The 24,508-nt window shown below is 45.6% G+C and overlaps 1 protein-coding gene across 1 annotated transcript in view; it reads left to right on the top strand.

Annotated features, from left to right (window-relative positions):
* TSPAN7 (tetraspanin 7) overlaps positions 1-24,508 on the top strand; it is a 103,549-nt gene that overhangs the window by 74,099 nt on the left and 4,942 nt on the right. Inside the window, exons 2-6 of the mRNA XM_056329517.1 lie at positions 10,021-10,209; positions 12,423-12,497; positions 13,949-14,044; positions 15,843-15,998; positions 20,410-20,493. Coding sequence (XP_056185492.1) covers positions 10,021-10,209; positions 12,423-12,497; positions 13,949-14,044; positions 15,843-15,998; positions 20,410-20,493 — 600 coding nt within the window. The remainder of the gene's footprint in view (positions 1-10,020; positions 10,210-12,422; positions 12,498-13,948; positions 14,045-15,842; positions 15,999-20,409; positions 20,494-24,508) is intronic.

The following is a 24,508-nucleotide window of genomic DNA, read 5'->3' as shown; positions in this document are numbered from 1 at the left end:
AAGCCTGGAGCAGGTATCAGTAACTTGCAAACCTTTGCTTTTCTGAGACTGACAGCAACTTCTGCCACCCGGGGGCAAGCAGGAGATGACAGCTGCACTGCCCAGTCTGGTGGTGTGCTGTGCAGCCAGGGGACAGAAGCTGCCCCAGGGGTCTCAGCCTGCTGGTCCCCATGTCAACAAGGGTTGCCTTTGTGCTGCAGCAGCATTACAGCAGCGCTGGTAGTGGGGCAGCCACCAAAGCAAAATAAGAACAGATTTGGTGGTGGCTGCTAGCAGGAGGTTCTGTGGGGGGGTGTCAGGGATGGGGAGTGCCTCAGGCAGAGCACGAAAATTTCGTGGCTGGGATGTTTCCTTGCGGGGTGGCCTCCGAGTCCCAGGTCTCTCCTGACAGCAGCTGCACACAAGGCTGGAAGGAGAGTGCCATAGGGCAGGAGGAGAAACGAAGCACTTTGACCTGGAAATGTGTGCAGAAAGAGAGCATCCATCAAAATAGTGTGAGAGGTGGGATAGTTTGCAAGCATTCAAAAGAACCGACAAAACCCAGCACAAACTGCTTGCAAACCCATTCGGGGACACAAAACATGTCCAAGTTCCTGGGGACAGTAGGAACTGGCCCTAAGCATGGACACACCAGGCCTGCCCTGGCTGCTGGCACCAATCTCTGATGGTGCTGTCTGGGAATGGATGCATGCTTTGACTGTTTTATCCAGGTGTGGGCTATTAGTGCTTAAACCAAGGTTTGTATAAAGTCCAGGGAAAACTTCAGAGCTCTTTTCCAAATCAAAGCATTGGGTGTGTTTGTGACAGGTCTTGAAACCTGGTATTTTGGGGTTCTTTTCTCTCTCGCTTTCCCTTAACCACACCAGACAACAGGATGGCACAAAAAGCTGGATAACTTTATCGTGTAATAATCACAGCTTCTGTTTTTCCATCCACACTGTGAGTTTCACATCCGTAAGCATGGAGGGTGTGTTTCACCTGCCTGGCTCTGTCCGTGTGCAGCGTCGGTTGCTCAGCCTCAGGCCCCTCACCATATGTGGAACCCAGCGCTGTGATGAAGGGGTGGTCAGAGATCTGCTTTGGGAGGGCAGTGTCCCCGTGTCAGTGGTCCCAGGAATGGCGGCAAGTGAGCAGAGCTCCCCAACACAGCTGCAACCCCAGGCGCTGCCAGCCCAGCCCTGGATATTCCTCGGTGGACTTCATTAACCCTGTCCCAAGGTCAGCAGTGTGCCCACAGGGTGCTTCCAGGCCTCCTGCCTGTGCCAGGGCTCCTGCCTTGCACTGTGCCATGGAGGCAGTCCTGTCGTTAGCCACTGGGCAAGGGGATGGTTTGGTACATGATGGCTGGTAAATACTGCAAATGGCTGAGCTATCTAGGCCGCCCTTCCCTGTGCATCCTTCCTCCGATCTGCTGCTTCTGTGCATATTCAGACTCTGAGTTTGAAACCATAAGAAAAACCAACAACCCACAAAGCCAGAGGTGCTTGAGCGAGGCGGTAAAAGCCAGGGTTGCCTTCATCACATCGCATTCATCACAGCTGGTGTTGCATAAGACAGGGTCAAGGCTCAGGGAGACCACTCTGATCCTTCTGCCCCCTGGGGAACGGGGTCCCAGCCCTCCAGAGAGCAGCTACTGATGGTTCTCCCACAGCTCCTTACATTTGGGCAGGATCTCTCCCGTGGTCGCTTTTTAGAAGCAAACTTCTCCCCTCCCCTCCCTGCCCTGTGCTAATGCTTGTTTTTCTTTACCACTCCGGACGTCTCATTTGGAGAACTGTAGGCTCTGCAGCTGCTAGTTCATGTCTTTTGTCTTCTTAGGATCTGGAGTGGTGTTGTGCCACCCTTAAGCACAGGCTGTAGTCATCATACCATTTCCAGGACAAATCTTATTTCTTGGAGGGGCCACACGAAGGCCAGGTTTTGCTGTAGAAGTCCACTGGTGGAGTAGGACTGCTGCTGTCTTGCTCCTTGCTGGCTGTTCCAAGTGTTTATAAATAAAACTGCTCTGGATGATGAATCTTGGCTCGGGGGGGGCGGGGGGGGGGGCTGTAAAACTTGAAAGGCTTGTGATTGTTCTTCCTCTGACTACCAGGGTGTCTGAAATAATTTGTACGTCTCCAGGAGAAGGTGTATTGATCATATCCATATATCTATCTGCCACTGTTTATCTTGATGGTTTCCTAATCATTTTCCATTTTGCCAGTGAATTATATGATCGTGGTCTGAATGGAAACATTGCAGTGGGAAGGGAGCGGGGAAGACTGGGGAGGGTCTGTGCATTGCAGGAGGTGCTCTGAGCTTCCTTTTAGACTTTTCAGATGCAAATGGTCCCACATCACCAAGCTCTTGCACCTATTGGGCCTGACCCACAGGTCACACTGGACACAGAATTAGGCTGGCCTGGTGGTTTTGGGTCAAATGAAGGAATTGTTTAATTAATCAGGTACAACCATACAGGGCTGTTTTCCACAGCCTGTTGAGGCAAGAGGTAGAATAGGAGAAGATGCGTGTAGTGATGGTGAGTGGCAGGAGCGGTGTGTATTCCTGCTGTCTTGTTTTCAGGCCAGTGCTATCCTGGTTTTCCATCTGCCATTGTCCCTCCTGCTTTTAAAGAGAACAAACCTAAAAACCAAACCAAACCAGAGGCCAGTACATTGATTGTCCTTTTGATTGTGTGATGGAGCAGAGAGATAGGGATTAAAAGTCTATCTTGAAAATAAGGAAACAAGGTATGCCTTTGGGTGGAGGAGGATGTTAGTCATACTACTGCCTGTGCTCTTTTGAATAAAGGTCATGAAAAGGTTTGCAGGGAAGCCTTCTGGTTTTTCCTCTTCATGAGTGAAATTCTAGCAGGTGCTGCTGCAACCCAAGGTGCATCTGCAGCGTGTCTTTGTGGAAACATCCCATCCCTTCTGCACAGTACCAAACTTGCTGAGGGTTTAGACCTCCCCACAAACTGAGGGATTTCCTTAAATCCATGTAAATCAGAGCTCTATTAAGAAGCAGAAGGGGTATAAACCACTGAGAGACTTTGCTCTTTTTTTTCCAAAGTCTGCATGTACCATAAATTGGATAGCCCCCCCTGAGACAGGGGGAAAGCAAACTCCTAAAATGGATGGTAAAGGTTTAGTAATTGTTTCAAACAGCCAACTAAAAATGCTTTTTATTACAAGGCTTGAGTTCTCTTTCAAATGTGAAACTGCTTGTTCTTTTTGGCAGCGAAGGCTGCTTTTATGTCTCCCCGGGGACAGCGGTAAAACTTTCAGCAGCTCAGGCACAGAAACCAGCCCTTTGTCAAACTGGAGGCGAGAAACCAAAAGTTGTTTTGCGGATTTCCGAGTCCCCCAGAGCTCACTTTTGGAATTTGCTGATTAATCTGCACCTCTGAAAAAGCTTTTCTTAGGGAGAAGAGGGAGAGACGTGAAGATAGTGTTGTATGTGGATGGGACCAGACTCAGTGGAGGTGTTTGGTGCCTGTAGGGTAGGTAAGCTACTTGATGATTTTTTTTTATGTTCAGCTGTTAGTTGGTGGGGCACAAGAGCAAGGAATCAGCACTTTTTGTGCAGTTGCACTGAAAGATAGTGAGGAGCTGGATTTATTCCTACCACCACCATGGGCAGGAGAGCAGGAGTCTCTTCTGCTAACCCTGTCCCAAAGGTGTGACAGAAATGCTGATGCCTGCTGTGGCTGGTAGGGGGGGAGCAGGAGAGGTTTAGGGAGACAGTGGGATGTGATGGGTTTCCCTGGCAGTGTTGCTTGCTGGTGTGCTCTGAGTAGGAGCCAGGTGGGGCCATGTTGTCGGTGGAGTCACTGAGGTGGCTCTGGTGCCAGCACAATCTGCAGTGGAGCACTCCAGCGTGGTGTACAGTGGGTTTTCCCAAACTGGAGGAACCTCAGGGGGAGCAGAGAGAGCTCCTGGGAGCTCGCAGCTCATGCCACAGCACCTGGCGGGACCTGGGGAGAGACAGGAGCAACGTCGACCAAGCCCCACACACCTATATATAGAAGAAGCCCCTGGGGAGTGCCAGCAACCAAGGCACACAAACATGGCATGGCATGGCAGTTTGGGCAGAAGAGCATCCAGGGCAGGCACTGAAGCCCTGCCAACTTGACCAGGGAGCAATAGTTTCCCCCCAGTAGAAAGCCATGGCCGCTCTGAGCTCTGCACACATCACGACTGGCACAGCTACCCAGACAGAGCTCCAGTGGGAACAGGCAGCCCCCCAGGTGCCGGGCTGCTGGCTGTGCCCTGCTCTGACACCAGTACCGGCCAGCAGCAGTGAGCGGTCCTGTGGGAGGTGCACCCAGGGAGAGGGACTCCCCTGCTTGGTGACAGAGCACTGGGAGGAGGCGAGCAGGCTGAGGAGCATCAGGGAGTGCAAGAGAGAGAGGGACCAGTGGGATCGCACCCCACCTTCCCCGGGACAGGCCCGACAGGCAGGCAGGACACGTGAGAGAGAGGATTCCCCGTGCTCTCTCTGCCTGGCTGAACACCGTGACTGAAGGGATGAGGGGCAATGGTGACAAGGTCCAGCCGGGCACAGCAGGCTGTCTCCTCTGTGACTCTCCCATCTTCCCAGATGCCCGTGCATAATAGGTATGAGGGTCTGCAAGTAGAACAGAACAATAGAGAGGACGATGGTTCATCTGGCATGGAGCTGTCACTGAGGTTAAGTTAGCCTATGCCCCTGCATCAAAACTGCTTCCATAAAGAAAAAAAGATGGGTCACTGTCATAGGAGACTCCCATCTGAAGGGAACAGAAGGCCCAATACACAGACTGGACCCACTTCTCAGGGAATTCTGTTGCCTCCCTGGGGCCTGGGTTAAAGATGTGAAGACAAAGATTCCTACTTTTATGCAGCCCTCAAATTACTATCCATTATCCATTTTTCAGGCAGGCAGCACTGAAGTTGCAACAAGCAGTCCAAGAGCAATCAGGAGAGACTTCAGGGCCTTGGGACAACTAGTTAAGGTATCAGGAGCACAAGTAGTGTTCTCCTGAATCCCTCCAGATTGCACAGAATGATGAGTGGAGAAACAGGAAGAGCCAGCACATCAATATCTGTCTCTGAGGCTGGTGTCACCGCGCAGAATTTGGGGGGGTCTGGTCATGGTTCGGTTTATGCAACACCAGGCCTGCTGGCAACAGATGGGGTACACCTGTCCCAAAGAAGTAAAAGGCTCTTTGCACAGGAGTTAGCGAGGCTCATTGAAAGAGCTTTATACTAGATTTGAAGGGGTGAGGGGATAAAACTAGAGTCACTAGAGATAAGCCTGCAGGCAGCACACCAGTGTTTGAGGGACAGTGTGCTAGTGAGGTCCTTCAGTCTGCCATCTCAGTGGAGGTAGGGGACAGAGATCCATGCAGCAGCAAAGACACAAGAGTTATTGATGTGTGTGTCAGAAACCACAGAAGTGATTGAGAACAGTCACACAGGAGTTAGGGCTTCTCCCACAAAAAAGGTGTCAGGATCAATAGCCCAGCTGAAGTGTATCTATACCAGTGCACGCAGCATGGGCAACAAACAGGAGGAGCCAGAAGCCACTGTGCAACAGAAAAACTATGACATAATTGCCATCATGGAAACATGGTGGGATGACTTACTTAACTGGAGTGTTCAGTGGATGTCTATAAACTCTTCAGAAGGGATAGGCAAGGAAGGAGAGGTGGTGGAGTACCCCTGTATGTTAACGGAGTGTTTTAGTTATCTAGACCTTAATGATAGTGACCATAGGCTTGAGTGTTTATGCATAAGAATCAGGGGGAAAGCCAACAAGGCAGATGTCATGGTGGGAGTCTGTTACAGACCACCCAACCAGGATGAACAGGCAGATGAAATATTCTATGAGCAGCTGGGAGAAGCCTCACAATCGCTAGCCCTTGTTCTTGCAGGGGACTTCAACTTACCATCTAGATGTCTGCTGGAAATACAATACAGCAGAGAGGAAAGAGCCCAGGAGGTTCCTGGAGTGTGTGGAAGATAACTTCATGACGCAGCTGGGGAGTGAGCCAGCTAGGGAAGGTGCCTGCTGGACCAGTCGTCTATGGACAGGGAAGGACTTGTGGGTGATGTGACAGTTGGAGGCTGTTTTGGGCACAGCAATCACAAAATTACAAGAGTTTTTGATTCTTGGAGAAGTAGGGAGGGGTGTCAGCAGAACCACTACCTTGGACTTCCAGAGAGCAGACTTTGGCCTGTTGAGGAGCCTGGTTGGCAGAGTCCTTTGGGAGGTAGTCCTGAAGGGCAAAGGAGTCCAGGAAGGCTGGACATTCTGCAAGAAGGAAATGCTCAAGGCGGAGAAGCAGGCAATCCCCATGTGCAAAAGATGAGCTGGTGGGATAGAAGACTGTCCTGGCTGAACAGAGCACTTTGGCTGGAATTCAGGGAAAAAAGGAGAGTTTATGACCTTCTGAAGAAGGGGCAGGAAACTCAGGAGGACTACAAAGTTGTCATGAGGTTATGCAGAGAGAAAATCAGAAGGGCCAAAGCCCAACTAGAACTTAACCTGTCTACTGCCATAAAAGGCAATAAAAAATGTTTCTACAAATACATCAGTGACAGAAGGAGGGCTAGGGAGAATCTCCATCTTTTATCAGATGCAGGGAAAAACATAGTGACAAAGGCTGAGGGAAAGGCTGAGGTACTTAATGCCTCCTTTGCCTCAGTCCTTAATAGTAAGACCAGCTGTTCTCAGGGTACCCAGCCCCCCTGAGCTGGAAGACGGGGACAGGGAGCAGAACAAATCCCCCACAATCCAAGGGGAAATGGTCAGCGATCTGCTGCACCACCTAAGACACACACGGGTCTATGGGGACGGATGGGACCCACCCAAGGGTACTGAGGAAGCTGGCAGGAGTGCTTGCCAAGCCACGTTCAATCATTTATCAGCAGTCCTGGCTAACCAGGGGTGACCCAGTTACTGGAAGCTAGCCAGTGTGACACCAGTCTACAAAGAGGGACGGAAGGAGGATCCAGGGAACTACAGCCCTGTCAGCCTGACCTCGGTGCTGGGGAAGGTTATGGAGCAGGTCATCCTGAGTGCCATCATGCAGCACATGCAGGACAACCAGGTGATCAGGCCCAGCCAGCAGGGGTTTATGAAAGTCCTGCTTGACTAACCTGACCTATGACAAGGTGACCTGCTTAGTGAACAAGGGAAAGGCTGTGGATGTTGCCTACCTGGACTTCAGTAAAACCTTTGAAACCCTTTCTTATAGCATTCTCCTGGAGAAACTGGCTGCCTGTGGCTTGAATGAGTGTACTGTTTGCTGAGTTAGCAACTGGCTGGATGGTCAGTCCCAGAGTGGTGGTAAATGGAGTTACATCCAGTTGGTGACAGATGATCAGTGGTGTTCTCAGAGCTCAGTATTGGGACCAGTTCTGTTTAATATCTGGATGAGGGGATCAAGTGCACCCTCAGTGAGTTTACAGGTGACACCAAATTGCGGGGGGAGCGTTGATCTGCCTGAAGGCAGGAAGGCTCTGCAGAGGGATCTGGACAGGCTGTGTGGATGGGCCGAGGCCAGTTGTATGAGGTTCAACAAGGCTTAGTGCTGGGCCCTGCACTTGGGTCACACCAACCCCACACAGCGCTACAGTTTGGGGAAGAGTGGCTGGAAAGCTGCCCAGTGCAAAAAGACCTGGGGGTGTTGGTCAACAGCCAGCTGAACATGAGCCAGCAGTGTGCCCAGGTGGCCAAGAAAGCCAATAGCATCCTGGTTTGTACCAGAAATAGTGTGTCCAGCAGGACAAGGGAAGGGATCATCCCCCTGTGCTGAGCACTGGTGAGGCCGCACCTTGAATGCTCTTCAGTTTTGGGTCCCTCACTGCAAGAGGGACATGGAGGTGTTGGAGCGTGTCCAGAGAAGGGCAACGAACCTGGTGAAGGTTTAGAGCACAAGTCTTATGAGGAGCAGCTGAGGGAACTGGGGTTGTTTAGCCTGGAGAAAAGGAGGCTCAGGGGAGACCTTCTTGCTATCTACAACTGCCTGAAAGGAGGTTGTAGCGAGATGGGGGTCAGTCTCTTGTCCCACATAACAAGGGATAGGACAAGAGGAAACAGCCTCAAGTTGCACCCAGGGACATTTAGATTGGATATTAGGAAAAATTTCTTTGCTGAAAGGGTTGTCAAGCAATGGAACAGGCTGCCCAGGGAAGTGGTTGAGTCACCAGCCTTAGAGGTATTTAAAAGACATGTAGATGTGGTATTTAGGGACATAGTTTGGTGGTGGACTTGGCAGTCTTGGGTTAACAGTTGGACTCAATGCTCTTAAAGGTCTTTTCCAACCGAAACAATTCTATGATTCCATGATTGCATGCCTTCCCTACAGCTCTGGCGGGTATGGGTAAGGGTAGGGGATGAGGTGGGAAGTGCCAAAATTGCCAGGTGGGATTATTTTCTCTCTGGTATAGAAAGGTTCTTCTCTCTCTGAGGACATGTTAATTTGCTTTTGCCTGCCTGGTCCCCTCACCTCTGTTTCGTTCTTTATTCTCTGTTCCTTTGGTTTCTTCTTTTTTCCTGCATTCCTACCCCTGTATCTTTCTTCAGAGCATCTGTTTGGTATCCTCCCTCCTCCTGGTATTTTCCTTAGGTGACTCTGATTATTCAGCAGCTCTGCTGAATGCAGTTCCCTCTCCAGAGAGGGAGAAGTGCTGTAGCAGAGCAGCACTTGCTGCTACTGCCGCAGACACAGGTCGAGCAGAGGACAGGCTCTTTTACCTGCTGCTGCTGAGCTGCAGGATAGCGGAAAGGTGCGGTGGGAAGGCAGTGACGGGGATGCACCCTGCATAGTCCTTTTAGAACCAGCCTAGGTAAAAAAGCCAAAAAGCAGCTTTCCTTTTTTACTTTGAGAAGGCTTTCCCTGAATTAATTCACAACAACCTATATGAAAAGTAGCTGAAAGATCTTACAGTGTAGCTCAGTTGGGAGTTTTTAGGTGCAATATAACTGAGTAAGAATCCCCTCCACAAACAACTGCAGAGCAACCCAGGTATAGTGGTGTTGAATTTCAACATTTCACAGCAGTATAAAGATATTTGCAGGAGAAAACTTGGAAAGCGAGCAAAATAATACTGTCAGGACATTTCTTCTTGCTCTTGCCCTTTTGCAGTAGTCTGGAGGAGCCAGTAAGAAGGTTTTGGGGAATTCGGGAAGTGTTTGCAGAGCTGGCACTTAGGATTGGCCCTTTGTGTCCCGTCTTTGCTTGTACTGTGGGAATGAGTTATGTGTGTGCAGTCTTGAAGCAGGCATGTCAGCATCAAGTGATGATCAGCAGATGGTGCAGGCATCATCATCCCTGTTGTGGCCACTGCTCAGTGTTGGTGTGTAGCATACCATGGGCTGCCCCGCCATCCCTGCCGGTGCTGGGAGTTTGCTGCCCCAGCTGCCCTGCAGCATGGCAGCCTCTGTTTGTGCACCTCCAGCAAGAGGCTGGGTGCTCCCAGGACCTACTGGTGTCCTCCCACTCCATGTCAGGGGGGAAGTCTTCTGCACAGCCAGGGGGGTCACTTGCTGTATAGCCTGGGGAAGGCTCACTTGCCAGAATAACGCACTGCAAGGAATGCTTGTGTTCCTGAAACTTTGGCACTGAGAAGGACGGGATGTCAAGCAGCAGAGTTTTGAGGTTCAGGCAGTTTTTGTGGCAAAACTCAGGAGGTGTGAGGTGGCAGCAGTTATTGTTGGCTTTTGTTGAGAGTGATGGAGTTGGCCACCTCTCTCAGTGTGCTGTAGGAGCAGAGAGCCTGTTCCTGCAGGTGGTACACTGCGTACTCCCTTGCCACTTGTCAGCTGTACAGTGATTAGTTCTAGATGTTTGTCCTCCAGCGGCAGTCTTAACATAACATCTCCAGATGCTGGAAATTAATTTTCTCTATCCATCCCTCTGGAGTTAGTAAAAGTCTTGAGGCTTCCTTCTGCCCACACAACAGCACCAATGAATCTCTTCAGGGTCACTGTGTACTGAATTTGGATGCCTTCCCTGGTAGATCCTGACAGCTTTCTCCTCTTGCTTTGCAGATCACAGGCGTTATCCTTCTCGCAGTCGGCGTCTGGGGCAAACTTACCCTTGGCACATACATCTCTCTCATTGCTGAGAATTCGACCAATGCTCCCTATGTGCTCATCGGAACGGGTACCACAATCATTGTCTTTGGGCTTTTCGGCTGCTTTGCCACTTGTCGTGGGAGCCCATGGATGCTGAAACTGGTAAGCATGCCAAAGTGCCTTAAGCAAGAGGGGAAGAGGTTTTGCTGATGTATTGGGATTCCCCTCACCCCCTGCCAAGCTTTACCAGATGTTAATGTGGGGGTTTAGGCACATAAGCCAGATTTTATTGATCTTAATGTTCAACACATGCGTCTTTTGGACAAAGAAGGGGGAAAAAATCTTTGCCAAAACCAGCTGTTGATTGAGTATGAATGAATTTTGCTACCGCACAGCGTACAGGCCCATATGTTGTTGGGAGCAGGGTGAAATGCTGCTGATGAATTACTCTGTGAGTAATTCTACAATCATTCTGGTTTTTCTGTGAGCCAGACAGGTATATTTACAATCTTAAAAATGTCCAAAGCATCGTAAATGTGAAATTCATTTGAAGTATATTTTAAAGGGGTCATTGTAATACTCTGATGTGAAATATATGGAGAAAATAGTTGGCACCTTCTAAAAGCACACCAGCCTTTCTTTTTCTCCTAACATTCACTGGAATGAAACAAGTCAACCCCAGAAAACAAAGCTTTGTATGGTGTGTTTGTCCTCATCTCAAAAGCAGCATGGACTCAAGGTACACTAAGCAGAGGTACAGCAGCTGTCTCTCAGTCCAGTTTAACTTCTCTATAAGTTTCTCTGTTCTGTTTTCCAGTCTACCTTAAAATGCAAAATAACTATAGGTTAAACGAACCTATATGATAAACTGTGTTTCTAGGAATATTCAGGAGCAAAATCCTCCATGTGTAATGATTTGAAGGGTGGAAATAGCACTTGTGAAGTACTGAGACGGTGGAAAGGGGCTTGACAGTACAATGCATCTGCTGCTACAGTATTTTGGGGCTGGTTTTCTAAGGAGATGGGATGATTCTTCTCCAGTTTGAACTGGATTTTAAAAAAGGACATCTTAAAGAGAGTTAAATTTCTTCAGTTGATGGCACAGTAGGGGAGAGGTAGCAGCTGCAAAGCAGTCAGCAGGTATATGCTGGTAGCCAGTCAGCACGTACCTAATGCTGTCATAGGTGCACCACTGCTGTCTTTTGCTGGTGATGTGCTGTCAGGGCACGTGTAGAGGCTTGTTGGAGTTACTGCAGTCCAGATGGGAAAGGGATAAAGGTGAATGATGATATAAATCCATAGGAAATCAGGCTCTGCTAGCTGCTCCATAAGTCATGTAACTTAGGCATGCCACTAACAGTGGCATGTGCTGTTTCAAGCACATGGTTTTATTTTCATTGTACACGTAAAAAATACTTCAAAATTTTCTTTCTCTTCTGAACAGAATACAGGCAGTGATTTGACACCTGCATTAATTGGAGAGAATTACTCTTCTGGTTCTGCCTTCACTGTTGTCTTCCCTTCCCCAACAACCTTCCATTAAAAATAAATTTCCCTCTTTCTGCAAAGTCCTGCTAGGACTGAATTTAATTTAAGATGTTTCCTTTTTTAATTAATTGTTATTTAGCATGTGGAGAAAAAAGTAATTTTCCCTCCAGAAGATTAATACCCAACTTCAAATTTTACTATCCCACTTTGCATTTTTTTCTTTACCTTCCATATTTCTGCTTAGATGTATTTTTAATAGTTTCTGAGTCTCTACACTGAAAGCACTGTTTTCAAGGTTTATTTAGCTCCAGATCCAAATGCTGCTCCTAAAGCCAAACATGGGCCTTGGGTCAGCAAAGTATTTGAAGCATCTGTCTAGTATTATCATGAGAATATTGCCAGTGAAGTCAGTGGTTCAGTTCGTTCATTGGAGAAACTTCAGGAATCAGGCAGCAAATCCCAGTCTAGCAGTAAGATAGATAAAGGTGAACCAAAACACCTGGAGAAGCCTATTTACTATAGCAGAGTGCTATGGGAACATGGAGGGTCTGTTTGTATTCCTTGTTGCAAGATCAAAACCTGAATGACTTTGGTCCGTCTCTGGCATGTGAGTGTGTTTTAATTCCTAAGAGAACACTAAGAAATGTGGGAACAGAAAAGTCAGAAAAGCCGATAATTAGACAATACATATCGTCTCTGAGTTGTATAAACACATATAATATATTCAGGTAGTAACCTGTGTATGGCCTCCAAAAGACCTTTGGTTTCTTAACATCTTTGAGGGGTGTCTAGAGCAGAAAGTTGTATTTTATGTGATAACTGAACAGTATCTGTGCTGAGACAAAAGGCTGTCATGTCCTGACTTCGCTTGCCTCCTTCTTTTCCAGTATGCCATGTTTTTGTCCCTGGTGTTCCTGGCTGAGCTAGTGGCTGGCATTTCAGGGTTTGTGTTTCGTCACGAGGTAGGTGGAAATGTGCTGAGTTTGCATATGTCAGTGCCTCCCTGGGCAGGCGCTGCTGGGAAGTTCTCTGGAGCGTGGAGAATGTGTAGGTCACTGAGCTCGGTGGCTCCATACGCATCTCCAGGGATGTGGCTGATGTGCAACAATAACATGTGCAGTTCTTAAAAACTGATGCAATTCCAGATGAAGGGATTTAGCCAAAGCTCTTGGCCTCAGCTGCCTGATAATTTTCTCTGGAGCTATGAGGTTTTTTGTGTCCATCATGTAAGATCTTCTTTACTCTTTTACATATGCTGAGGGCTGCCAAATAGATTAAACACTTTTCTTAAACACAGCTTCTTCAGCCAGGCAAGTGCTTGTTTATGTTAAGCAGAGAGCATTTCTGCATCAGGCCAGACGATGTTTTGTAAATCTTTTTATTTCGGGGGGAGGGAGTGCATGGGATGGGATTTTGTTTCTATCCTGAGAAAAAGGAAAGATTAGAAATAGTGAGGTAGGAACTTGGGACAGGAAGAAGCTTTCGAAAATGTGATGGTCTAGATTTGTAGTAGCACTTCTGCTTTAGCCACTGTAATCAGGTCTGTCTCCAGCTTTAAGTCCACGGACCTGCATGCCATTAATGCTGAACCAGGACAACCCCAGAGACCTTCCTTGATTTCTAGTCTCTTCTTTTGACATGAGGTTTCCCTTGCTATAGGCTTTTCAGGTGTCTTCCCTTGCAAGTGGTGAATAGTTTTAATTTGATCCTGAAATTCCTGTCTATCTGCTGAGGATTGCCATTTCATCTGGCCTAACCTGTGGCAGCCTCAGTGCCAGGCTGCTACCCCTCTGTAGGAGAGGAAGTCTCTTGTGAAGGTCACAGCCATGTGGGCTGCCCAAATTATCTGCTACCCAGCCCCTTTACCACCCTTGTGCCTTCCCTGGTGATGTGCCTGAACTTCTTCAGCTGAAAGACCTCTTGTCCCTTACCCAAACACCTTTGGTGCTGGGGACAAGGGCTGCTGCCTGGTCAGGGAATTCATGTCTTCATTTGATGCCACTGACTTCTGCCACTAAGGCACTTGCACAAGCTTTGGCTCCCACTGGGCATCCATGGGCTGAGAGAAGCACACAATCTCCTTCAGCTTAGTGCTGGAACAAAGTGTTTGGGGAAAAAAGCATCAAAGGATATCTTTCTTAAAGGTTAAGTCATTTTCTGTTTTTTTAAAATGTAGCAGTTTGCTGGGGTAGTTTTCTTTCTATGTCCAGTAGACCCCAGTTGAAAAATGGCATGAATTACTCCTGACAGTTAAGAGAGAGTTCTGCCAGCTCTGAAAGCACACTTAAAAATGAGTGTGAAGGGGTAGTTTGAGTGCCTTGTTAGGTATTGTATTTGCTTCCTGCAAAAAATGCCTCGAATGTTATGCTTTTCATTGCTCATGTGGGCTGTATTTTTTTCCTTGCCCTCATAGATCAAGGATACTTTCCTTAGGACATATACTGAAGCAATCCAGAATTACAACAAGAACGATGAGCGGAGCCATGCAGTGGATAACGTACAGGAAAGTGTAAGTCTAAAATTGGATATTAAAATTAATAATAAAGAGAGACAAAGCATACGTCTAGATTAGATCAATCTGCAAGCTGTATATTGCAAGCAAAATTAGAAGCTGGAAAAGCAGATCTAAAGAAAAAAAATTTCAACTGATATGCTTGTCCAAGATGCCTAAGTTTTGATGAACAAGCTATCTAGTAGAGACAGGGACTGTCCCACTTGCTTGTTGTTGGTCCCAGATCTTGAATTAGGTTTAGGGTCCAGTTTTATTTCTTAAGAACACACCTTGTTCTTTAGGGGATCTGTAATAGTATTACGAAATGTTGTAAATTTGATCTGGATGAGACAAGATTTATAATCTAGCATCCTGTAGCATGGATAAACTGCCACAGTTCTCTTCACTAGTACAGTGAGATGCTGGCAAAGGGGATTAGTAAGTTAAGGGGAGGAACAGAGTTTATTTTCTCCAGAGGAAAAAGGGGTGAACAAATGTGCTGCTGAGATTGGCAATGAAAGCTGTTCTCTGGCCGTGCTGGAGGGGTGGAATAGGTGTTCAGTGGAAGAGCCTTTCTGACCCATAGCGTGCGGTAGCAGAGCAATGGGAGGTTGCCTTGCCTTCCAGCAGGGCACAGGGCATGAGCAAATGCCACAGCACAGCCAAACTAGTTGGAGATGCCAACCACAAGGGACCAAGTCCACCAGCTGCAGCACAGAGCAATAAAATTCACATTTAAATTCCTATTGGAAACCATAGCGAGAAGCTATCCCTTCAGCTCGCCATACATTCTATGAGCCAATTTGCTTTTCATATGACTGTAACTTGCTGAATGGCTGAAATTTTAATGTGATTGTATTGATGACTTCTGGATCTTCTTTAGAAATTACAAATGTTATGTTGGACCCCTTAGCATGTTTGAAACTGTACCTCTCACCTGGCTTCTCTGGGTTAGCAGATGACTGTGGTGCTCTAAACTGAGTATATTCTGCCATCAAATTGTCTGTTTGCCTAACGTTAACCTGTATTTTGAAATTCTGATTCCTTGGAGTTGGCTAAACTAAATAGTTTTGAGTAATTGTTCAGTGTTTCTGTCGTAGCAAAATGTTCATTGCATTTGTAGCTCTGTTTGTATAGGAACTGCATTTATAAGCCCTTTTCATGACAGAAAATTCAGCACATACTGTATATCTTTGAGTGACTGTCTTCTAGCTTAGCATCCAGAGCAGAACATTCTTCCCAACTTAGGGTTTTTTCAGCTGATTTCATAGACACATTCTATGAACCTACGGTCTCCTTCTATTCACAGCTCAGTAAATTCTCCTAGAAATTATTTTGGTGAGTTAGAAAGACTTGCTTCACCTTAGCAATTTGTACTAGTTTGACCCTGTATGTGTTACATGTAATTCTATGTAATGCTTTGGGGTTTTTAAGGCCTTTTTTTTGACTGCATTGTGAGGCTCTGTCTTGAATTCCCAGGGTCATCTTTAATCAGTAGCTAAATAAACAAAGGAAATAAACAAATGAGAAAGAAAACTAACAGACCTTCAACTGAAAAAAAATGGGTTTATAGCTGGACCTTTGTCAAGTCTTACAAATAATAGTTCTGCTTATAAAATACCTTTTTTTTAGTAGGTCATCTGCTCCCATCTTCTGTAAATGCCATTCCTGATGCTTTTGTGATAAATGGCGTAGGGGGTGGTATCTACTTTTCAAAACTGAAGACAACCTGTCTTTATTTCAATTATGAGCTTATTAAGTGAGCAGTGATGATTCTGTGTTTGTTTGTTTTAAATCTGCCTCTTATTCCTCATAGCTGAGCTGCTGCGGCATTCAGAGTTACACCAACTGGAGCACCAGCCCTTACTTCTTCAAACACGGCATTCCTACAAGCTGTTGCATGAACTCCAGTGACTGTAATACTCAGGATCTGCGCAATATGACTGTGGCTGCCACTAAAGTAAACCAGAAGGTACCAGTAATGTTGTGCCAGAGGCAATTATTATGAAACCGTCCAGTACACCAGTGGAGCATATGGCTGCTTACAACTGCATTTCATTTCAAATGGTTGTTTGATAATGTGTATATTGGGCTTGAGTGATGGTATGGGCTTTGCCTCACCCTTGCTTGCAAATTCTTTAAGCCGGAATTTCTCAAATGACCAGGTGCAGCAGCATTTCTGATGAGGAGGGGATTTGTTCCCCTTCCTCACAGCAGAGGTTGAGATATGGCACTGCACACAGAGACAACACTGGCTAGGCACAGGGTGGAGTGTGCCCTTGAGGGTTAGATCTGTCAGTGCTTCTTTGCTTCCCTGTTTGCTCCTGCTGAATGCTGTGGGGTTTTCTTGAGGCCAAAGACATAGCTAGGTGGAGGGAAGGACAGGTTTTACTCTTGCTTATGTTCAAAAAGTAATTTCAGTGCCGGAGCCCAACTGTCATCCCAAACAGAGGAAAAACTGGGTAATTGACAACAAGTGTTGTGGTTGGCTGGTACGTTTACAGTGACTCTTAAAATCTTTGAAATTTTGTTGCTGCAAGTATAGCACAGCCAAAAACAGGATAGGCTTGGGAAAGCAGGTTGGGAAAACAGGAAGAAAAGGCATAATTGGAGAATAAAAGTACAGAAAACACAAAGAAAGAGAGGAATAAAGAGAAAATAATGCAGCATATTTAGCAGTCACAGCCTTGCAGAAATACAGCTCAAGTTACTGCTTTAAGTGCTAGTGCATCATCAGTTTTTATTTTCTCACTTGAGATTTGCAAGAGAGGCAACAGACAAGTTTGTTGGCAAAAGGAATGATATTGTGGCCAAATTACCATGCTAAGTTGCAGCATAGTTTAGTGAGACTTGAGGATTATTTTCTTTTCTGGTTTTGTTTTCAGAGTTGAATTTAAGAAAATAAATGCAAGTCCTGAGTAGGTAACGGGAAATATGGAAATGCCTCTCTGTCTTCTCTTCTTGTCTTTTTCACCTCAGTCACTTCTGAATCAGGAGGTTGGAGTGGTGGCTGAGCACAGCCTCAAACACCTTTCTTTGAAAACTAGTCAAATGGACATTTTCCAACATGTATTAAAAAAAAAAGAGACTAGGGAATTATTTTCCATTAAGCCTTTCTTTTTTGTAATAGTTTAATGAGAGCCACTTGTTGCAGACATATGTGGAACATTAGTGACGTCTCCCTGTTAAGAAACTCACTCACCACCAGCAAAAGAATCTTGCTGGATTACGGGAGTGTAAAGGAGGACCCACTTCATCCAGTCGCACTTTGTGACTTTGCAGGAACTTTCTGTTTTTGCAGAAGTGGAAAGAGGGTGAGAGGCACGGTGGGGTGGATCTAGGGGATATGTAGTACAGCCAGCATCCACTGCAGACAGAGCGCCTCCTGGGCAGCCCACTCTGAGCCCTTGCTTCTGCCCACCTTTCCAGCCAGGAAGCTTTCTGGTGTGACTGGTACTCTGTCAGCAGGTCCCACCTTTTCAGTTCGGGATGGCCACTCGCTCCGGACTTTTCAGGGCTGCATAACTGGGCAGGTGGCATTTGCATTCCCAGCAGTGATCCAGTGTTTCCCGAAGTGCCAGGCTTGCTCTGTATGCTCTGCATGCACAGAGAAATCCCTGTCCCCCTGCGAGTTCCTCTTGGCAAAGGATGCCTGCTAAATTGTAGAAAGCGGATGAGGGATGAATGAGCTTGTGCTAGTCCAGGGCTAGTAACTCACTTCCACTCATGCTTGCTCCTTGCTTTCCTGTCAAATGCATGCGTCACCTGACAGAAAAGGACTGCTAGTTCCTGAGGAAGCAGTTGATTTAATTACTTGATTTAATTACCTAGAGGAAGTTTGGATGTCCTGTGGTACTGAGATAGCAATTTGTAGTCAAACGTTGTAAATATTTTTGTTTAGCAGTTGTGAGATCACAGTTGTCCCAAATGTTTTGAGAAAGGTGGGATGTTTCTGAAAGAGGCATGGGAATAAAAAGCAAGCAGGAGGAAATACTGTGTAGACCAGTGCTTTCACTTCAGGTAGCAAGCAAATGTCACTGCCTCTGACCCAAGCCCCTTGCTTGTCTGGGAAACTGGCATTCTGCTCTCTGTGTGTTGGAGAAAAAGGAAGATACATATTCTCTGTGTTGTGGAAGACCTTTGTTACCATTCCTGTGTATAAGTATATTTGAGGTACATCTTTTTGGGTGGGTCTTGCAAAACTATCAGTAAGGCAAGTTCTTTATGAGCTAATCATTGCTAGCAATTTATGAGAACTAATGATTGAATTATCCAAAGAGGATTAAAGTAATGATCTAATTGCAGGACTAAAAGACAGCATTCCTGGATTTTCTTTGCCAATTCTGCTACAAACTTGCTTAGTGACCTTGGGTAAATCATTTAGTCTCTCTGTCAGTTTTATCTCAGATGGGACTAATACCTAACTTTAAGAGCTGCCATTAGGATTAGCTAATTAATGTTCATATAGTGCTTTTAATCCTCAGAGTTCATTACCAATAAACCTCAAGAATGACTTCTCTCTAAAATCTTAATAAAGGACCAGATGCGTGGAGTCAAGGATGTGCCCACACAGTGCTTCACATACATCTGTACTGTGTATGCAACTCTTGGGTGCTTCTTGCACTCTCCCTCGGTACACAGTAAGGACTGAGCAGTTAAGCTGTATTTTTGCAATGTACTTCAGGAAAGAGATTATTGTGATTTTGGGAAGCATAGTCTTCAAATGAGGAGAGTGATCAAAACTCTCTCACTTGCATGTTTTTTTAACATGATCTTCTGTCTCCCTCAAATTACCATTGCTGTTAGATGTTGCATCTCTTGAAGGCTGTTGAACAGAACAAATTTCAGAAGAGCTGGGAGAACATTAAGGAATGTCAGACAGAATGAAAATACTGCTTGAGAAATCTAATCTCATTTCATAATACGTAAGACACACACAACTGTGGTTGCTTGATGTGTTAAATAAGCAAGCTTGAATGTGACATACGGTACACTGTTGTAAGACATAAATAAGGATTAATATGTATTTCAGAATGTGCTGGTCCTCAGCTACTGTTAGGTTTACCACTTCATTACTCTCAGGATTAAATAAAATGTCTTCTGATATTATAAAAGAGGTACAATTCAGTTAATGAATGGCCTGTATCTAACAAAGGACATTGTCCTTTCCTTCTAGCTCTTATTTTTTACAAGCACCTAATGCTCTGAGGTCACGTAAAGAGTTCCTACAGTGTTTGCAGAAATGAGGGGTATGTGGATGGAGGGGGAATGTGGAGACACTGCTCTCTTATGGGATGGAAGTCCAAACTGCGAAAGGGAAATCACTGTTACTTTTGCTTTTTCCAACTTCTGATAAAGTGGATGAAGTTATAACATCAAATAAAATGCCTTGGGACTGGCCTTAAGTGGTGAGTGGTGTTGGTCATTTAAGGAAGAATGGCAAAAGGGGCTGAGAGGTAGCTTTGGATTGGGTGTGCAGATGCGTTAGTAATGAAAGAAAAAGTAGATGTTGTCTTCTTTTTCTTCAAGATGTCATCTTTCTTCTTTTCACTTGTTTAGATTCATTTAGGCATCACAAACTAGGAAAGATGATTTCAAATACTTTTTTGAGTGGTAGACTAGGTGAGGGGAGAAATTTGGCAAAAATTGTCATACTGAAGGGGACATCTCAAAAAAGCCTATCCAAGAGAAAGGCAGAAATATATATGAATCTTCTGGCCTCAGTGTGGGCTGTGAATTGAGGCACAATGAAGCACGTCAGCTGATGGAGTCAGGGTCTGAGCTAGAGGTAAAAAATTACGTTTGGGGAGCAGGACAGGGAATTTATGTCCAAGGGCAAATGAACCAACAAACTTTGTACAAAACCCTTGATAACTTTGCTATAAGGTTTAAAGTACATACTACTCCGTACCTTGCCTGGTGTCCTTTGACAGGCGAAGGCAAGCACATTGCCTCACTGGACACCTGAAGCATGCTTGTATTAAATATATGAAGTATGAGGAAATCAGCATCATGTATTCATCTTTGACACTTGTATTGTACTGTAACATTACCTTATACTGTTACTGGTTTGTTTTCAGGTCAAGGCTATATTAATGTATTTTTAAATAATGCAGACTGGGTTTCTTTAATAAGACCTATAAAAATGAGTGTAGCATCACACTTAGCTTTTAAAAAGTACTGAAATACATTTGTTTCTAAGCACTGGTTTTGCCACCATTTCCCATCATCCACTCAGATTTGCTATTAAATAAAACAGTGACGTTTTCGGAAATTGCCACAAAAATATTGTCTAGCTTAAGCCCATTTTAAATGAGAAATTTGTATGTATGCATTCATGGGAGGGAAGGTCAATACAAGGAGTGATTATGTTTGTTTTCCAGGGCTGTTATGACTTGGTGACCAGTTTTATGGAGACAAATATGGGAATCATAGCTGGAGTGGCTTTTGGGATTGCATTCTCACAGGTAAGTGCATAAATGCTTGCCTTTCCCCCTTTCTTCCCCCCTCTCTTTTTCTGTACCCAGACTTCAAGGAAGGAAGGATTATGGAAAGGGACTGAACTCAGCAAGCTCATTAGTCCTGAGGTCATCTGTTCATTGATTTTCTTTTTTTCAACTTAAATGAAGTTTCTCCTTGGGAATATCAGTTACGGTTGAGCTAATGACTAGCTCAAGGAAAACAACTTGTCCCTCCACTGGGTCAAATAGAGGTTAACCCAATAAAACATTGGCTTAAATGGAGCATAAACAGCTAAGAAGACAAATAGCTTATCCACTGTTTGGATAGGCTTCTATCTTCTAAGCACTCTTATTTTTTCTTAAAGGAGTCTAGAATTCAAGTAAGAGTATACCTTCAGGCCTCCTTATCCTAGACCTGGAGTCTGGAGGGGTCACCTGGTTTCGGTGACCAATTTTATTTATTTTTTTTTCTTTTAGCACTGAACATTGAGCAGAGATCTGGCAAGATCAGGTTATTAAACATCTTGCCTGCACCAAAAGGAGTTTGGCATGGGAGGGACAAGAAGGGAGCTAAGAAGGTGTTTGCTGCTCCCTAATGCTCAGACTGCCTTGACCTAGACATTAGTTAGGAAAACTAAAGGTCTGGTCAGAATCTTCTGATGAAGAAGGGGCAGGAAAACACCTGCATCTTTCAGTGAGATGGTCCTTTGTACTAGTCACTTCGTGTGTGATGACTAGGACTCTCCTGGAAACATGCAGAAATGAGAGGGAGGGAAACATGGGCAATGCAAAAGTGTTTGCAGAATGGTTCAGCAAAACATACAGCGACATGTGTGATGCCTGAACCACTTCTACCTGAGAAGTACTCTCTCTGTGGACAGTACATAGTACAATGGCAAATGTCATATTCAAAACCTGTCATGCAACTTTCATTTGCTTCATTCACAAATATTACAGATCTGGGTCCTGAGGCAACGCTGAAAATACGAATGTATCTGTTGAATGTCTTGTGTTTATCCACTTGTTGGGAAAAATGAGGTGCTAGGAAAAATTATTTGACTTCTTAAAACTCATTAATTCAGTTAGCAAGTTATAGGTTTACACTGTGCTGCGCTGGAAACAAGAGGTTTGCCAGTGCTGTTGCCAGTGATGGGCAGGTGAATTAATGGGAGGGCTGTGGTTGCCCTCGTGCCCCTGCTGCCCCATGTGATCAGCCCATGCTTGGCTGCAAGGTGGCTTAGTTACATCTCTGAGTTTTAATTTGCTCAGCAGTTACAATGGCCTCCAGGTTCTTCAGTAAAACTGTCCCCAAGCCCTGTGGAAAATGGCCACCATGTCCTCTCAGTCAACATATGCACAACTTGAGCAAGACCTAAACCTGTTTGGCCTCAAACCAGCTAACTGCACTGCTGTGGGCATATCTGGAAATCTGATGCCTTGTAGCTTAGGTGTTAGATATGAGAAACCCATGATTTGGCCTGTCAGGCCTTTTCATGTGGGCGTAAATGTTGGTTCATCATACTGCCAGCCGCCCAGAGCATGTGCGTGAGTGTCAGGTCTTCAGAATCCTGAAGCGGTGAAACCACCAGTCTGGAGCTGTTGGTGCATGGAGCAGGGGGAGTTCACTTTTGTTTTTTTCTTTAATAGGCTACTCTAGTTCTTGGTGAATGGTCACGTTACCTTGATTCTCTTCTCCAACCTTGATTATGACTTGATTACTGCTATGGGACTCTGAGCTCTTATTTCAGTTTGGTTTCTAGACAGCCAGGCAGTTACAAAGCATCTCATAGAACTATCCAAAAGAAAAACAGATGAGCAGAATTGTACAATTCATATGCTGCTGAGCAGGACCAGTGCTACTTGAAAACCTTTAATCAGCATGTCATACATACAACAGGCAAAGCATCATCTTGTCTTGCCTGAAAATTGTTTGCAGCTGGAAGGGAGACCACTGCAAGAGTGCAGCTGGAATTGTTAGTATTTTGGGATGTGTCTGGATGTTTACTCTAGGTCACCGGTTGTTTGTGAGCTCCGTACAACAAGGCAGGCGGGCAGTGCGGGCAGTGCAGGCAGTGTGGCCCCTGCAGCAGGAGCCCTTTGGCACAGGGTGAGATTAGCATGACAGGCTGCAGGCAGCACAGCGGGGAGGGCACTTTGCCACTGCCAGTCCAGGTGAAAACCAAAGTATATTTTGATGTGGCATTGGCAGCTCGTGCTGCCTGATGGCAGTGTGTGTCCTGCTGCCAGCTGGGGATGCACCTCCCCCTGCGAATGTGCAAGGCTCTGGCACTCACAGTAGATATCCAGCTGCTTGGGGTGTTTGGGAATGTGTAAAAAGGAGAAGAGAGGGGATGCAGAGGACAAAAATGCAGGTCTCCTGGGGTGTGAAGAATAGAAGGCGGCCAGTTATAATTTACTGCCTAATCTGTTTTGCTGGACCCAATTAAGGACGTTGTTTACAAATTGATTTCAGGTTAACTGTGGCTGGCAGTAATGCCAGGCAGTGCTCCAGCTGTAGGCGAGGTTTCGCCGTTCCTACTGAGAATGGGTTTAATCTAAATAGAAGACAAATTAGATCATGTTGCTCTTCTACAGTAAAGCATGCTCAAGGGCCTTTCCTTCACATGATTTGTTAGGTGTTGACTAGCATGGGGAATGTGCTGATTCCCAGAAATAGGGAAGGTTGATGTAATGGCATTGCACATCTTACAGGCCTGGCACAGACCTCCCAATCAGAGTCAGAGTTTAAAAAAAAACCTGATGTGTTGCTGACATTGTCTGCACTGCTCCTTGGGTTTGAAATAATAACAATAAAATGCAGTTTGATTGTTTTTGGACTCAGATGCCAGTGCTGACTTCCAGCTGGAATAATTTCAGTTTAGCACGTGCTCTTCAGAGCAGCAGAATGATCGCAGTGTTGTGCCCAACAGAGAATAAAATTATGCAAGCAGCATAGATGATGAAGAGTTTTGCCCAGATAAAACTACAGTGTAGGCGTTGGCTTAAGGGATGCAAAAGACAGAGTCTGGAGTGGTTTATAGATTATGGTTGCAGTAGACTCCCTGAGGAGGGGAGTCTCAGGGAAGTGTTAATGCCAAGTTACTCCCTTTGTACTGAAGGACTGGAAGCCAGGAGTTGTCCACGTGCCCAGAACCAGTTGTTGAGCACGCACGGTTCCTGTCATTTGAAGATAAGTTCTCATGCAGCTACAGTCCCTCTCTACAGTGCACATCCACCTGCCCTCTTTGCTGTCAGTGTTAATGTGAGTAGCTCTGCCTGACTGTGGGCGCAGTTCTGGCACAGACATCATCCTTGTCTGCTGCAACTCCTGTCTGAGTATAGAGAGGCTGAGACTTGGCCCTAGCACAGGATTACACACCTCTGTCACCCTTGCACCAGGGTTAGGGAGTGGGTTCCATATCAGGACCCAGTATGCAACTTGAAATCTGATATAAGACTGGGTTCCTTCTAAAAACTGATCACTGTGGATTCAGCATGGAGTTAGGACCTGTGCCAGAGGCATACCATGGCACAGGAGGCTGACTCAGGTAAGCAAAATGTGACGTAGAAAATTGTCTGTCTTCTAAAATAAAACCAGGGAACCTGGATGCTTGGAGATTTTCATTTTCAGAATATGGCAAGGTAAATCATTGAGCTAAAAAAATATTCCTGATGAATAAAAAAACCAGTTTTAGCTTACCTGATCTGCTGATGAATTCTAAGTTAGTTCAACACATTTCTATTTATAGAAATTCTCTCAAAGAATGAGAAATGGTGAAGATACCAAGACCTGAAATAAAATAGAAATTCAAATTGCAGTTCAGTTTCTCTTCAGTATAGTAAGATGTAATAAATATGTCATGCAGGACAGCTTTCAGTCAATGTTAACTCCTGCAAAATAACTATATTTAAAAAATAGTTATCATGTATATGGTAGGCCAGTAAGATTGATAAGAAGTTGCTCTGGGTGGATTTCAGTGGTCAGAACAGAGATATGCCTGTGATGACTCCTTGAAACCAT

Source organism: Falco biarmicus, chromosome 2 (assembly GCF_023638135.1).
Source record: "Falco biarmicus isolate bFalBia1 chromosome 2, bFalBia1.pri, whole genome shotgun sequence".
Lineage (NCBI taxonomy): Eukaryota > Metazoa > Chordata > Aves > Falconiformes > Falconidae > Falco > Falco biarmicus.
Note: the sequence above shows the minus strand (reverse complement) of the source record. Positions and strands in the feature narration are given on the sequence as shown.